Source organism: Oncorhynchus nerka, linkage group LG23 (assembly GCF_034236695.1).
Source record: "Oncorhynchus nerka isolate Pitt River linkage group LG23, Oner_Uvic_2.0, whole genome shotgun sequence".
Classification (NCBI taxonomy): Eukaryota; Metazoa; Chordata; class Actinopteri; order Salmoniformes; family Salmonidae; genus Oncorhynchus; species Oncorhynchus nerka.
The window spans coordinates 58,325,141-58,342,016 of record NC_088418.1 but is presented as its reverse complement, the minus strand read 5'-3'; the positions used below and the strand labels follow the sequence as shown (position 1 = coordinate 58,342,016).

The following is a 16,876-nucleotide window of genomic DNA, read 5'->3' as shown; positions in this document are numbered from 1 at the left end:
ATGTGTGATGCATTAATCTACTTATATTTGACTGCTGATTCATTCATACATTTTTATGTAGACATTTTGTGCAGGATAATCCCCTCTTTGAGAGAGTCCGTAATTGCATGTAACCACAGATCTGCAACAAGAATCATTTGGTGGGTGCTTATAATTATTTGTCCTATTTTTGTGCATTTCCCAACTCCACCTGAGACACCCTCGGAGTGATATCACGGGTTACGCTATCCCTATCCCAACCGTATCATTTCGGGTGAAAACTCAAACACTGGCATTAGAACTAGTGAAATTAAAATAGGCTACTTAATGCCGCCATATTGTTTTATAATAGCATTATACACACAATGTGCTATATGCTACATAATTTGTTATTTGATGTCAGTCAAATGTAGGCTACTTTTCAATAAAAGGTTGTGTGCTTAATCAGAAAATGCCTCCAAGGTTCAAATATATTTAATGGACTTAGGCTACAGCAATATGCTACACTCATGGTTAACTTATAAAGATGCATCTTTTGTAAGTCTCTAGCTGTAGGAACACGTCCATCTATTGATCTGCAGCCTATGATCACTCAGGAGAGTGTGGCAGGGTGCCACCTGGATGACGTGCATGAAAACCACGCCTGTCCCAAACTCCTCGCCCACTGCTAAATCCATATACCTTATTCTCCAAGCTTTCTGGAAGGACGAAGTCAGGGTGGACGATACCAGACTGGCAAACTAAATTATACATAATAAAACGTTATATGTCCTGAGTAGTTGTAGGCTAGGTTCTGTATTTATTTATTGTCATTCAAATATTACCTACACGTGTGCTCGAGACATGTAGGCTTGCTCGAGACATGTAGGCTGGCTAACATATCCCAGGCTTTGAATTGAACTTGCTGGTGATGATGCTCGTGGATCATGACTGTTCTGGGACTGATGTTCGGTTGGTTCGTCAGCTCAACAAGGGTATGAGGATTCAACCAGGGATATGCAACGGGGGGACCGAGCAGCAACGGGCATGTAAAACTGGAGACGTCAATGAACATATTGTTTGTCTGCAATCTCAGGATGAAACGGAACGGGTGTGTCCTGGAAGCCCAGCACTGGCGACAGACACGCGGCTATCCTCCTGTTCCACAGCAGGTAAAGTCCAAAGACAGCATTGTATATTTTTTTCTGTTAAGGTTTTCAAAGTAGGCGACAATAGATGAATGAAAACAAACGAATACCCCTTTACACAGGATCGCTTATATCTGATTCTGTAGATAAGTGTTGGTGCATGGGTGGTGATACAATGTAGCAAAATGTACAGTGTACTACAATTTACACTAACATTCCACACTAACTTTAAATGAACAATTTAAGTGCAGCCATAAGCAAGCACACAGAGGCTTAATATAAATCATGTATAGTCCTGATGAAGCCTAAATGTGATTGTTTTTCTATAGGCCAACTCTTAGAGTTAATAAAATGTTAACATTTTCATTTCCCTTGATGACCCAGATTTAATTGGTTATTTCTCAGCTCATCAGCCATAGGTTTCAGGGTTAATGTTTTATTTGACTGGGTGACCCTCATAATCGTAGCCAGCAAAACTGCTCCCTATTCGCATTCATCCATTATGGAATCATTGACATGCATGCACACCAGTATTCCAATGTGACACCAAGTGTGGAAATACAAGATGTGAGTCTTTTTAAACCTTTTGCATCATGTTATCTGAAGGAGGCCTAAGTCATTTTTTGTAAATGTTGGCACCCTTTCCCCTCAATATAATTAGTAACGTTTCCAAAATGTTAATGCCTTTTTGGCTAATGAATGACCATTGCATCTTTTGAGCAGTCTGACTCAACATAGGTCTTGTAGTGGACGTGGAGACAGTATTGTAATTTAGGACCGATCTAGTGTGCCTTTACTTTAAATACACATTGGATAGTTAGGCAAAAATGTTTTCAGTCCATTTTCAGTGGCAACAACAAACATCCTCCTGAATTAAAGGAATCATGTATCTCTGAGTACAGTATTGATTACATTGCATCATTTTCCCCAACCCAGACACAAAAGTCCATCCAAAACCAGACGTTATTTATTTAGTACGTTTCAGCAGCCTCTGGCAAGATTTAGCTAATCAAACCAATGGGGGCGTTTTTGTCTTCTGTTCTAAAACACAAAAATGTTCTCCAAGAAACTCTAAAGCAGTAAATCGACTACTGTGTGTGACCTTGCATGGGATAAATCCAGGTTATCTGGGGAAAATAAACATGTTCTTGAAGGTTGAGTGTGATGTGAGAGTGGCTCTGATCAAAGGCAACCAATGATGATGTTTGTCTTTCCAGACCGTGAACCAAGCAGTGGCAGCTACAACGTCTCCACTGGAACGGGAACCTTTTACAGCTGCGTCAGTCAGATCACCATCGGTAATTGTACTTTACAGAATGTCTTACTCTATATCCAAAAGAGACCGCAAGGGGAGGCCATATTTGGTTTGGCGGGAAAAAGTCACGCTGAAACTTTCAGAAATGTTTGGAAAATAGACCCTGTGTGAAAACGCTGACCACGCCAAGAAATCAGACTTTAAAAAAAATATGTCTATCCTTTCAGGTAGAAGTAGACAAGATCCAATATCATGTATCTTTCACACCTGCACATTATCAATTCCTCAGGTGCTGTATGTGGAGTTCTTGACAAATGAAATTGATATAGAGTAGCCTAGATAAAAAGCTAATGTTTAATGGCTGCATGGATGAGTTTTTGACCAGGCACAAGTCATCCACAGATTGATCATTCTAAATGTAGCACACATGCTTTACCTTGAGCCACCTCTAGTCTTCAGAAAATGACAAATCAATAGCCTTTCTCAATAAGCTGCCTTCAGGAGTCAATATACCCCCTGGATGAGCGTGATTTAAAATCTTTCCCCATTGTTTGGCCAGGATAGGGTACTCTGCATCACTATGGGTCCCCTAAAGTGCTAATTGACAATCAGTTCCCCCTTAATTCAACTTTATTGGTTCGTTGTAGTCTTTACTCTAGTAAGGGCTGTTGATTATTGGAAATGAATAAGCGTATTATAGCCATGGACAATTCCTGGATTACAAGCAAATGGTGTTCTAAAGTGATGAGTTACATCTAATCAAATTTATTGAATTGATTTATTGATGCAGAATATTTGCTTGGTCAAACATACTGACTGTTGCACTCACCATTGTTTGAATTCACTTACTGACCAGGCCAGCTGATCACAGCCCATGATGAATCTATTTTACTGTAAACAAATTGACCAGACTTTCAGCCTGCTTATAGGGAAGGACGTTCAACAAGCACTTGCACAAATGACTGACGATTGGCTGAGAGAAATTGATAATAAAAAGATTGTGGAAGCTGTTTTGTTAGACTTCAGTGCTGCGTTTGACATTATCTATCATAGTCTGCTGCCGGAAAAACGTATGTGTTATGGCTTTACACCCCCTGCTATATTGTGGATAAAGAGTTACCTGTCTAACAGAACACAGATGCTTCCTCTCCAACATAATTCCCAGGGCAGCTGTCTAGGCCCCTTCTTTTTCAATCTTTGCTACTGATATGCCACTGGCTTTGAGTAAAGCCAGTGTGTATGTATGCGGATGACTCAGCACTATACACGTCAGCTACTACAGCGAGTGAAATCACTGCAACACTTAACATAGAGCTGCAATTAGTTTCAGAATGGGTGACAAGGAATAAGTTAGTCCTAAATATTTCAAAAACTAAAAGCATTGTATTTGGGACAAATCATTCACTAAACCCTAAACCTCAACTAAAATCTTGTAATAAACCATGTGGAAATTGATCACGTTGAGGTGACTAAACTGCTTGGAGTTACCCTGGATTGTAAACTGTCATGGTCAAAACATGTAGATACAACAGTAGCTAAGATGGGGAGAAGTCTGTCCATAATAAAGCGCTGCTCTGCCTTTTTAACAACACTATCAACAAGGTAGGTCCTACAGGCCCTAATTATGTCGCTCTTGTACTACTGTTCAGTCGTGTGGTCAGTTGCCACAAAGAGGGACGTCAGAAAATTACAATTGGCTCAGAACAGGGCCCTTAAATGTACACCTTCAATGTTTTCTTACCCTTCCCCAGATCTGTGCCTCAACACAATCCTGTCTGGGAGCTCTATGGATAATTCCTTTGACCTCATAACTTGCTTTTTGCTCTGACATGCACTGTCAACTGTGGGATCTTATATAGACAGGTGTGTGCCTTTCCAAATGATGTCCAATCAATTGAATTGACCACAGGTGGACTCCAATCAAGTTGTAGAAACATCTCAAGGATGATCAATGGAAACATGATGCACCTGAGCACAATTTTGACTCTCATAGCAAAGGGTCTGAGTATTTCTTCTATTTTTTTGTGTGATATATATTTATATTTAAGTTGTTAGTACTTTTTACCCCTTTTTCTCCCCAATTTCATGATATCCAATTGGTAGTTACAGTCTTGTCCCATCGCTGCTACTCCAGTACGGACTCAGGGGAGGCTTATTGGGCTACAATATGTAGATTGATGAGGAAAACATTAAATTGAATCAATTTCAGAATAACAAAGTGTATAAAAAGGGAAGGGGTCTGAATACTTTCCGAATGCACTGTAACTGATGATTTAAAAACAGATAATAATACACCTTATGGAACAGCGGGGATGGTGAAGAGACACACACACACGCCTACACATTATAATACACCCACTCTACACACACATGGATTCTGTATTGTAGATTTGTGGTAGTAGAGTAGAGTAGAGCCTGAGGTAACATACTTAATGTGTTGTGAAAAGTGTTATGAAATGTAATGTCATGTATATGTTGCCTTAATGCAACTTATTATTTTACTTTTAGATGTGTGTATTGTTGTGAATTGTTAGATACTACTGCACTGTTGGAGCTAGGAACACAAGCATTTTGCTACACCCACAATAACATCTGCTAAATATGTGTATGAGGCCAATAAAATTTGATTTGATTTATTGTTGCTGGACTCCAGAAAGAGTAGCTGCTGCCTAGTGGGGATCCTTAATAAATACAAAATAATACAAATCTAGCCCAATTCTAGGCACCTGCATTGTAGTGTACCTTGGTCCCTCTAAGAGGCAGGAAGTGCTGGCGGTGGTGATCTGAGCCTGACGTTCCTCAGAGAGCTAGGCAGGGCATTTATTTTTATGATGACTGCGACAGAGATGTTGCTTAGAACACACTGTATCATTCAAACAGCTCATTGCATGGATGGTTTTAGAGGGCACCCTGAAGCACACACGGGTGTGGATTACCTTGTATGCTATAGCATTTCAAGTAGCATACAGTTGCAATGGAGGTTGAGATTTCCCAGGGATCCACTACATTTGCAATGATAGGAATAAAGATTTATGTTAATGAATAAATAGTAGTAATATAGTTGCCACCCGAAGAGGCAATACATTTTTTTCATTTTAGTGCTTGCTTCAGTGTAATGTATAGCCTAATAAAAAATGCAATGAATTATGCATTACTGCCTACTGATGCTTTACACAACATTAATAAGAAGGCTACTAACTCTTCAGTATGGGCCATACTACTGTCAATGTTTGTCTATGGAGATTTGCCAGCAACGGTTGTGGCTGAAATAGCCAAATCCACTCATTTGAAGTGTATCTTATAATGCGCTGGGGTTGTGTTTCCAGAAAAGCTAAAGAAGGCTCTCTTTGCTCTTTGGTGTGATTCCCGTTGAGCGTGGACAGAGACATTTGAGTTCATACAATGCCTTTAGGATTGTTGGGTTTGTTGGCAACTTTCATGTGGCATGCTTCAAAAGGAAAGTCAAATGCATAAAGTAAACTCTGTTAAATCAATTCAAGTTAAATGTACACTATGCAGCATGCTATCAATGTTACCATATTTTTCTTATTTAATTCTACAGAATTGACAGACTTCCACAAAGGTGCTTGCAGGTGGAAATGTTTCACAACATACCTTTTTAATAAAGATTTAGTTGTCAACCGTCAAAACATCCTTTTTGTCATAAGTAGCCTCCTCATACTTAGTTATGATACTTCCCAAGATGTATGTGGAAGTAGACCACTGACAAACGAGAAACGAAGATGGACTCCTCAGACAAGGGAAAGGACAGTCATGGAGCAACATCAACCACTAGAGAGCAGCATTGTTATGGACATAGCACCCACATTTTTTATTTTGAACTGGGAGAGCGAAATATGTCAGCATTTTGCTAAATTGGTTCAACTAGGGAAGCGGAACCCTGAATTTCTGACATATGGGAAATGTAATCATAAGTGGAAACTCAATCCTCCAGAGAGCAACAACCTTAGTTTCATTATGAAACAGGAAATTATTTGAATAATATCACTAATTTCCCTTTTCAAGGAATGGGATTTTTCTGCAATGTCTGCCTTTCTGGGATCTATTCAATATCAAGGATTTTCAAAGAACCCTGACATTGCTGTAAGACAAATAGACTAAGTATGCAAGTTGCAAGGACAAGTGTTCACATTCATATGCTTTCCAGGGTTATGTGTTATAGGAAGGGAGTCTATGTTTTGAGAAACTCTTTCAGTCTGAGATATTAATATTCCCTACAGGGTTTGATCTCGGGGGCCAAGTGGCCATTGGTATCTCTCATTGGAACAGTCCATTCCCTCCCAGAGGTCACCCCCTGTGTGACAGTCCTGATGGGGTTCGCTCCGAGGCCTCCGCTGCCGCAGCCCCGCAACTCCCTGAGTACCAAGAGCCAGTGTCCTGTCCTGCCTCCCTGTCAATCAACCCTATATCATCCCACTGCAGCTCCAGCCAGGAGACCATCAGCGATAGCAGCACAAGTAAGGTTTCACTTTTCAACCCTGACTTCATTCTAATCTCAGCTCTGTGGTTTGGTCACAAAAAATCCCGTCTAGAAACGGCTTATCCTGCCCAAGCTCAGAACCTTTTGCTTGACTGTAATCAGTGTAGATGGCAGTAGTGAGAGCCATCAGGAGATGTATACTGAACAAAAATATAAATGCAACAATTTCAATGATTTTATTGAGTTATTAATTTGAAATAAATTCAATAGGCCCTAATCTATGGATTTCACATGACTGGGCAGGGGTGCAGCCATGGTTGGGCCTGGGAGGGCATAGGCCCACCCACTTGGGAGCGAGGTCCAGCCAATCAGAATTTGTTGGTGTGGTTACACGTGGTCTGCGGTTGAGAGGGCAGTTGGACGTACTGCCATATTCTCAGCAATGTTGGAGGTGGTTTATGGTAGAGAACTGAACAGCTCTGGTGCACATTCCTGCTGTCAGCATGTCAATTGCACACTCCCTCAAACCTTGAGACATCTGTGGCATTCTGTTGTGAGACAAAACTGCACATTTTAGAGTGGCCTTTTAATGTCCCAGCACAAGGTGCACCTGTGTAATGATCATGCTGTTTAATCAGCTTCTTGATATGCCACACCTGTCATGTGGATTAATTATCTTGGCAAAGGAGAAATGCTCACTAATAGGGATGTAAACAAATTTGTGCACAACATTTGAGAGAAAATAATATTTTTGTGTGTATGGAAAATTCCGGGGATCTTTTATTTCAGCTCATGAAACATCGGATCAACACTTTACATGTTATGTTTATATATTTGTTCAGGATAGATGTGCTGATTCAAGTGATAATGAGAGTAGTGTCTGTGCTTTTTGGAGTTAGGCCAGTACAGTGTTTATCAGTGCCAATGGTGATGAGTTATATCGAGTCATTCTGTTGGTTCTGAGATTCACAGAAGAGAGTATCCTGGAATCACATTATAGTATGAACACACCTGGATCGTTCCATGTCATTTCAGCAAGCCATGACACCCACTATCTCAGATTGTTCTGAAATTATTTCTGTAGTTAGAAACAGATCAAATGTCCTGCAACATTATTTTGTTGAAATATACTTTGTTGAAATATAATTTGATCTCTGAGAAATTAAGCTAATTGATTGCACCCAAATTGGCAATTTTTTATTTAAAGGATTCATATAATACTCAAATAAATTGGTGTGGGGTGTTGGTGGTCCGTGAGTAGCTTTTGACAATTTCTCTGGATTCCTCATGTCTAACTCATTGTTAGGAAAAAGTTTGGTCCAAATTGGATGTTTGGCATTATATTTATTGAATATTATATGAATCCTATACATTTAAAATGGCCAATTTGGGTGCAATCAATTAGCTTAATATATCAACAAAATAATGTTGCAGGAATGCTAATCTTATGTTTCTAATAACAGAAACTATTTCAGAACAATCTGAGATGGTGGGTGTAAATCCTCTTTCTTGTGCTTTTTGAGGTGGAACAACCAACCGCTGACCTTTTGAAATAATATGTGGATGCTTTCCACCTTATTGGTTGACTGTGAATCCAATATTTGAAATACCATACTGTACATCACAAAACCTAACCAAACACATGCACACACAGTGTATTTCTGGTTAGCACCAGTGGTGGAAAAAATACCCAATTTTGTGATACTTAAGTAAAAGTATAGATACCTTAATAGGAAGTTACTCAAGTATAGGTTAGTCACCCAGTAAAATACTACTTGAGTAAAAGTCAAAGTATTTAGTTCTAAAAATACTTAACTTCTTATGGCTGCAGGAGCAGTATTGAGTAGCTTGGATGAAAGGTGCCCAGAGTAAACTGCCTGCTCATCATTCCCAGTTGCTAATATATGCACATTGTTATTTGTATTGGATAGAAAACACTCTGAAGTTTCTAAAACTGTTTGAATTATATCTGTGAGTATAACAGAACTCATAGGGCAGGCAAAAACCTGAGAATAAATCCAAACAGGAAGTGGGAAATCTGAGGTTGGTCGATTTTCAACCCAGCCCCTATTGAATAAACAGTGGGATATTGGTTATGTTGCACTTCCTAAGGCTTTCACTAGATGTCAACCGTCTTTAGAAACTTGTTTGAGGATTCTACTGTGAGGTGGGACCGAATGAGAGAGGAATGAGTCAGAGGTCTGCCAGCAGTCACGCGCTGGTCACACGCATTTCACATGAGGTAGCTGCGTTCCTTTGCTTTTCTGAAGACAAATAAATTCTCCGGTTGGAATATTATTGAAGTTTTATGTTAAAAACATCCTAAAGATTGATTCCATACATCTATTGACATGTTTTACGAACAGTAATGGAACTTTTTGACATTTCGTCTGCAACTAGGGAACGCGCTTCATGGACTTTGGATTTGTTTACCAAACGTGCTAACAAAAGTAGCTCTTTGGACAAATTGATGGACATTATCGAACAAATCAAACATTTAATGTGGAACTGGGATTCCTGGGAGTGCATTCTGATGAAGATCATCAAAGGTAAGTGAATATTTATAATGTTATTTCTGATTTATGAATGAAGATCATCAAAGGTTAGTGATTAATTGTATCTCTATTTGTGCTTTTTGTGACTCCTCTCTTTGGCTGGAAAATGGCTGTGTTTTTCTGTGGCTTGGCTCTGACCTAACATAATTGTTTGTGCTGCTTTCGCTGTAAAGCCTATTTGAAATCGGACACTTTGGTGGTATTAACAGCAAGATTACCTTTAAAATGGTATAAGATACATGTATGTTTGAGGAATTTTAATTATGAGATTTCTGTTGTTTGAATTTGGTGCTCTGCACTTTCACTGGCTGTTGTCATATCAATCCCGTTGACGGGATTGCAGCCCTATGAAGTCTTTATATCACAAGTAAATGTAATTGCTAAAATATGCTTAAGTATCAAAAGTAAAAGTATAAATCTCTTCAAATTCCTTATATTAAGCATTTGTTTTACAAATGTACAGATACCCTCCAACACTCAGACATTACTTACAAATGATGCACTTTGTGTTTATTGAGTCTGCCAGATCAGAGGCAGTAGGGATGACCACATGTTCTCTTGATAAGTGTGTGAAATTGACAATTTTCCTGTCCTGCTAAGCATTCAAAATGTAACGAGTACTTTGGGTATCAGGGAAAATGTATGGAGTAAAAAGTACATTATTTTCATTAGGAATGTAGTGAAGTGAAAGTAGAAGTTGACAAAAAATAAATAGTAAATTGCAGATACCCCAAAAAAAGTCTTAAGTAGAACATTTAAGTATTTTTTACTAAGTACTTTACACCACTGGTTAGCAGACTGTGTTCCAGTTGGATCCTGCCTGAAAACAAATAGTTAAAATAGTGTTACTAACATGGTAAAGCGTACAACAGACTTTTGAAAACACACTTTTGGAAAGCAGCCAGCTATTATATATGTAGGGTTTGTTTCATTTGCAGTAGCGTGACACTCGCTCTGAGTGTTGCATGCAAGTAGGGTAACTAATGGTAGAAATTTCTAAGGGATTGCTCCTTTAAAATATACACACTACACAACAATTATGTTTTTGTGTGTGTGTGTGTGTGTGTGTGTGTGTGTGTGTGTGTGTGTGTGTGTGTGTGTGTGTGCGTGCGTGTGAGGTGCTGGCTTTAAAAAACACATGAACACCCAGAGCAGCAGCAACTGTCATTCCTTTGGTCAACAACCACACTGATAGAGCCAGCCCTGCTCCGATTGGCTACCCTCAAAGCTCCTCTCCCACGGATTGGCTGATGGGGATAACTGATTAAGAATACTGATTGTCTGCAGCGCTCTTGCTCTCCCCCTCGCTCTCTCCCTCCCTCTGCATAAACATTCTGCTTGTATTTTTCCCTGAGAGAGGATCTAAGCTGGTCTGCATCTGTTTCTTCCTGAGCTGTGCCTCGTGCCGGCTGGACAGAGGTTTATATAATCTGAGGGATGTTTTGGGGATGAGCAGAGTGTTTGTGTCTGTATGTGAGGGAGCTCAGAAGCTAGAGCAGAGCACCGCGGTGCTCGGGAGTGAAGGTAAACATGGGGAATGCAGCTGATTGCCTCTGCAGAAGGTCCTTTTCCATTTCCCCCTGCGGGGAGTAGGGGAGCCAAGTTTAGCTAGTGTAGCGCTTGCGGAGCCTCCACTGGGTCGGCCCCCGAGCTGTGTCGTCCTCTCCTCCTGTTATCCTTTGAGAGGTTGAAGCTCTCTCCCTCTCCACCTCGCATGGTGAGTGCTGCAGGCAACTTGTTTTAGACCCACAGCAGTGTCCCCCCCCCCTCCCCTCTGTAGTGGTTTTGCTGCAGTAATCTCCCCCCTCTGTTTCAATCTCTCTCTTTCTCTGTCCCTCACTCATATGCTATGACCCACATGTAATCTTCTTTTACTGTCTATCAACTCTGTTCTCTTTTCACACTGTTGTGTTCCTGAACCGTACAGTCATTTGACCTTCACACGTGCATACACACACACTCTCTCCCTCTTTCTCTCCTTAGCTCCCGTTCCCCCCTTCTCTCTCTTTCTCCCTCTCTCTCTCCCGTATCGCCCTCCCTCCCACACAGTTTCACTCCGAGGGTTGTAAATGAGCTGTGTGTCCTAGGTGTAACACTCCTCCATTATGCATGGTTCAGGGAAGGAGATGTGGGTCAGAGCTCTGTTGCCCATCTGGCAGGCGTGAAACAGCCATTGTGTTGCCCCGGGGCCTGACGGAGCTGGAGGTCTGTTGTCCCCTGACTGTGCTGGTGTAGTGGTCCAGAACCCTCCTCTGTCTTCCTGATACCTGGTCCCGAGGGCAACTCCTCCCCCCTTTTTATTTTCCTCTCACTTACCCAACCAGCTAGTCTACTGTGAGCTGTCATGCTAAGGCAAGGTTATGTCATATGAACTGAGGAGGCGCTAGCGATCTCATTGGAGAATAATTTTTCGCACTGACAGTGATTGTGATTCAGGGTTACAAATCAACTAGCAATACTGTTATACTGTAGCATTTTTCATTCAATTCAAAAGTAATTTTCGCTGCATAACTACCAGTTCATGCACTTTATTGCAAAACATCTTAATATTCAACAAAAGTTTTATTGTACCCAATAACTATTTCCGCTAACTAGCTATTTGAAAGGCAACTGAAACTACTTTGCTTCTAACTTTGACTATTGATTTGAACCCTACTTCTGATTTTAAATATTCTCATGTCGCCTAGATTGTTTGTTAATCGGTGTGTCTGGCTGGGTATCATGCAATATTTGCTGTTGTCTGTCCTGTTCAACAGTTTTAGATTGCTTGTAGATTCCATGATGAATATATTGTGTAGGTGGTCTAGTTTTTGACGAGTTCACCATTTCCAGACATTCAGATCCAAAATGGGCGTCCATCCCAAAATATCTCGGTGCTCTGTCTGTTTTCCTCTGCTGCCAAGGCTGAGGTGACCTCACCAGTAGCTTATGTTACAAATGAGTGGCGATTCCATATGAAACCAGGACAAAGAAATACCATGATTTTGGGGGGATTTTCACAATTGTATTAATTTAATTATTTTTTTTGGGGGGGGGGGGCATTGTTGACATATTTGACATTTGTATCAAAGTGTAATTGAGAAATAATAAGAGTTGGCATATTTATTACATTTTGCCCTGGTTTTGTATGGAATCACTCAAATGCAGGTGTGACAGAGATTCTTATAATGCTACAGATCTAATGAGTGCCGACTGTTTAAGCCATAGAATTACATACAGAATCAATGTGAAATAAATATTCTGAATCAATACTAGCCAATCTCTTTTTCATCATGTAAAAGGTGACATTTATGTGAATGAGGGAAAAATTATTTGACTCTTGACAGAATTATTATTTTGTAGGAAACACTATTGTTGTGAATTGTTAGATATTACTGCACAGTTGGAGCCAGGAGCACAAGCATTTCGCTACACCCACAATAACACCTGCTAAATATGTGTATGTGACCAATAAAATTTGCTGTGAATTGTGAGCCAGGCTAAATCATGTTAGCTAAACAGTGGCGATTTTAGCATGTAAATCTCTGTGGGGCAAACAAACAAAATGTGGGATGCATGCCAGCAAAGCCACTACACTACACAACACAACACTAAACAATACATTAATTGCACTGTAACGGTGACAAACGGTGCCCACAAACTGTTAGGGTTAAAACTGTCCCAACAGCAGAGTCCCAACAGCAGTCCCAACACCTTACCACTGCTACACCTGGCTGTCAGCTGAGCCTTGTCTGGCAGCGAAGAAAGTTAACTCAGCCTCATTTACTGCCATTTCAAAAAACATAGCTGATATGGATGACTTGCTTAAACAAATGTGGTTGCTACTGACAATTGAGATGTACAAACTATGGCATAAGAGGACGACAAGCGGATAAGAGGCAATCCGTAATTTCGATTAAGACATTGATGAGCCAGCGACGACGGACGTAGGCAATATAACTATTTGTTCAGCACTTTTGAAATGTACAGCGACAGAATTCAGAACATGGGCCGTTCTTACAGTGTTCTCCCTGTACAACAGGGGGCACATAAAGGGGGCACATAAACAGACAATGAAAGCTCTTACAATATTAAATTATTACATTTCTCTAAAACAGGTTATAGGCTACCTGTTAGAACAGTAGGCAAAATTAAGAGGTGAAAATAGACCAAATTATTAAGGTGAGGCACATTGAACGCCGTTTGGGTCGTTGGGTGTCAAAAAATATACACGTCATATAACACTATTTGACGCAATAAATAAGCTTTTAATTTGACACGTCAAATAACACAATTCTATTACAGAATGCTGTGTCCTGAATTTGCATGTGCAAGCCAAGCGCCACCACTACTATCAGTAGCACTGTCAAAACTGTACAAAAAAAGTTAGCAAGTAACCACACACCTGCCACAAATGATGTGTTTACAATGCCACGTTGGTGAAAATTAACCAAGTGATTAGGGTGAGGCACATGGGCTACTAACAGCTTACTACACAACACACACTTAGTATTACATTCTTAGCTACAGTATACATATCACCCTGGCATATTACATCATTTTTGCAGCAGCATACAAAACATTTTTGGACTCACCTTGTGAAGGTGGCGCGCGGAGGTCCAGTGTGGCAAATTTTGTCATCAAACTTTGTCATCAAAGTCTGGAATTCTCTGGATTTATGGTGGGAACTCTGAAAAAAACACAGCCACTCCATTGAATAGCAGGCTAGGGGTTGCTTTGCAATGTTGCAGTCAGCCACTGATTTCTTACAAACCACTCATTGTTGAATTTGCGATTTCCAACTGGTTGTGTAATCTTTATGTCCAATGGCCGATGAGCACTGATACGTTTTATCTATAATTTCTCTTCATTATTTCTCTTCATATGACGAGGATTAAAAATAATTTGCCAGTATATTGTTGACTTGATTCATGGGGATGACTTGCTAGCCAATACTTTGAAAGTAGGATGTTGACATGATCAGTCCAATCAAAGCTACTGTACATATAACGTGATTTGACATAATTTTATCTGTGGGCAATGATCTTGAGACTTGTAATATAACTCTAAGGCAGGACCCAAAGGGCTGAAATTTTGGATGTCTACTCTTACTAAGGACTTAAACTTGGCGATGACGTATTGTCCCCATGAGTGATTGAACACTGAGCCAATCACGGCGAAATGCTCCTATTTTCTGCTGGCTCGCCCCACCAACACAGAAAGCACTGAGCTGGGCTGAAACACCTGCATTTTGGAGCTGCCTCACTCAAGAAAACAAAAAGAGACCATGATTGTCGCCACTGTAGCTAAATAATGTTAGCTACATGGTGCAGCTTTACTCACAGATTAGCAAATAAAGTCACCTAAGAATCACTGTAGTCCCATGTTACATTTCCTGAGTATAATTTAATTTGCTGTCTGCTTTGCTGTCTGCTAACTCCATTGCATCTTGGTAATGTTCCCCATCCCTGGAGGAATAAAACCTATTTTTCCCTCCATGACTCGATCACTAACTTAATAACACCCATAATAACGTGCCAATAACTTAATAACTTGTCAAGTAAGACTGCTTCCTGTTCATGTGCAGAGGCCATGAGCCACTGTTGGTGCTATCTGGGATCCTTGGAACTTCCCTGCCCTTACTTAACCATTAACCGTTTAAAATGTCAACTTCAATGGGGTATCGTCAGAGTTGGGAAATCCCAAGGATCCCATTTAGACTTTTCCCATGAGCCACTCTTATTTGTCCTGTAATTAGCTGCTGATGTGATGCAGCACACCTGAATGTGATGAACTTCTTATTTTCAATCAGAAGTTTCTGATACTACTATTCAGTGAAAAGGATAATTATGTGTTTTGTGACTGTACAATGGTTCTTTGTGGAAAACTACTTAAACCAACTAGCTTAGCCTGAACATCCTCCTGAGATAGCTAGCATAGCAACATGCTGGCACCAACTTGGCCTCCACTGTTATGGCATGGATTACCACATGACAATTGGCATTTTGTGTGTGTACCTTCGGTCAGGATTTTGGCCGATATGCTCATTGACTCTGCTCTGTGATTGTCTGACTCCGTGTAAATCAGTTTGGGTTTTGTGCATTCAGTGTCTCTAAACAAGTTGTGTGTGCATGTGTGTGGCTCACTTGGTAGAGCTTGGCGCTTGCAACGCCAGGGTTGTGGGTTTGATTCCCAGGGGGGACCAGTATTGGAAAAGTATGAAAATATATGCTCTAACTACTGCATGTTTTTCTGGATAAGAGCATCTACTAAATGACTCAAATGTGTGTGTGCTGCTGCCCAGTGGTCACTCAGAGGCAACAAAAACACTGTTGTTAATTATTGATTGGCTTTAGGTTTCTCTATGGACACCTAGGCTTCTATGCTTATATCATATCTTATCATCCAACATAAATCAACCAAATGGTCTATTAGTAGGCCAATCATCTTGTCATGTTCAATATGTATAATTTTCCAGGGTCTAATCTACTGACTAGTTAATATAAATCATGTAAAGTATATCTTAAATGTAAAGTGGTTTTCTCAATGTTGTGATTTATGCTTAATCTTGAATTTAGAGGGTACTGTGGTAGGCGTGGTAACAGCACGATATAGACCTTGTGTTTGGAAGTAGCAGGTCATTTGGATTTTGATTGGCACAGATGGAATTTTAAAGTGTGCAAATGATATGCTTTGATGTGTGAATTCAGACCGGCAGAGCTGCGTTAGACAACTTTTTCAAATGTGACGGAATCATTCGATTTCTATAGTGCCCTGTCTTTTATCACTCACATCTCCTTTGGGGCTGCAGTAACCTCTACTCGCGCTATAAAATACCCCCTAGCAGCTGATGGCTGAGTGAAACGTTTATTACAACTGAAGTCACTGAGGGATCCCGCCCATCGATTTCATCCAGGAAGAAAGAGTTTGTGGTGGTTTTATTACCTGCTGTTATTTCAATACCTCAGCCACTGCGGGAAGGGCGTGAGCGTTGAGCGTTCTCCCTCGCACTCCTTCTCTGTGTGTCTGGGGCTCAGCAGAAATTCTGCTGAGTCGCGGAGCTGTCACAAAGGGAAATTCAGCGTTCAGACCAGCGACGACCTTCCCCAGAGCCCAGGCTCGTCAGATGGAAGAGTGGGTCGCAGACCTCTTCAGAGGGGTTGTTGTTAGCCTACTCACTAGGCCATGTTAGATAATGGCTCCTCAGCGGGCGCACAGGATCACTTCAGGGAACACAATTTATTTGTATCAACAACAAAAATTCGCAAACAATATACCTCAGTGTTGTATTGTTTATTTTCTACAGTATTTTTTGCTCATCTTTAAGGGTGTCAATCATCTCAGACACGATAGCCATAGATATATCTCTACATCTTATTTGTGGCCACTGTAAAGCTTACTCATGATTTGCATGTCTGTATAATAGTGATTGGGGGGGTGTATTATTTTGGGACAATATTATATCAATATTTGACACAAAGTATTTTTTTAAATGTTGCTACTATAGGTAGCGTTAGCTAGCGCTATCGGCTGTGACGCC

General features: G+C 40.5%; 1 protein-coding gene across 3 annotated transcripts in view; it reads left to right on the top strand.

The window, feature by feature from the left end:
• The first annotated feature begins 685 nt into the window (after positions 1 to 685).
• The window catches only part of LOC115107125 (anoctamin-4-like), a 40,912-nt gene continuing 24,721 nt past the window's right edge, over positions 686 to 16,876 (top strand). The window contains exons 1-4 of one of the 3 annotated variants that reach the window (XM_029630540.2): positions 686 to 953; positions 1,055 to 1,130; positions 2,324 to 2,404; positions 6,603 to 6,839. In XM_029630540.2, coding sequence (XP_029486400.1) covers positions 906 to 953; positions 1,055 to 1,130; positions 2,324 to 2,404; positions 6,603 to 6,839 — 442 coding nt within the window. In that variant the 5' untranslated portion in view covers positions 686 to 905. Of the gene's footprint in view, positions 1,131 to 2,323; positions 2,405 to 6,602; positions 6,840 to 10,698; positions 11,075 to 16,876 lie in introns of those variants that run through there. The other 2 variants (XM_029630539.2, XM_029630541.2) reach the window with 2 other exon arrangements.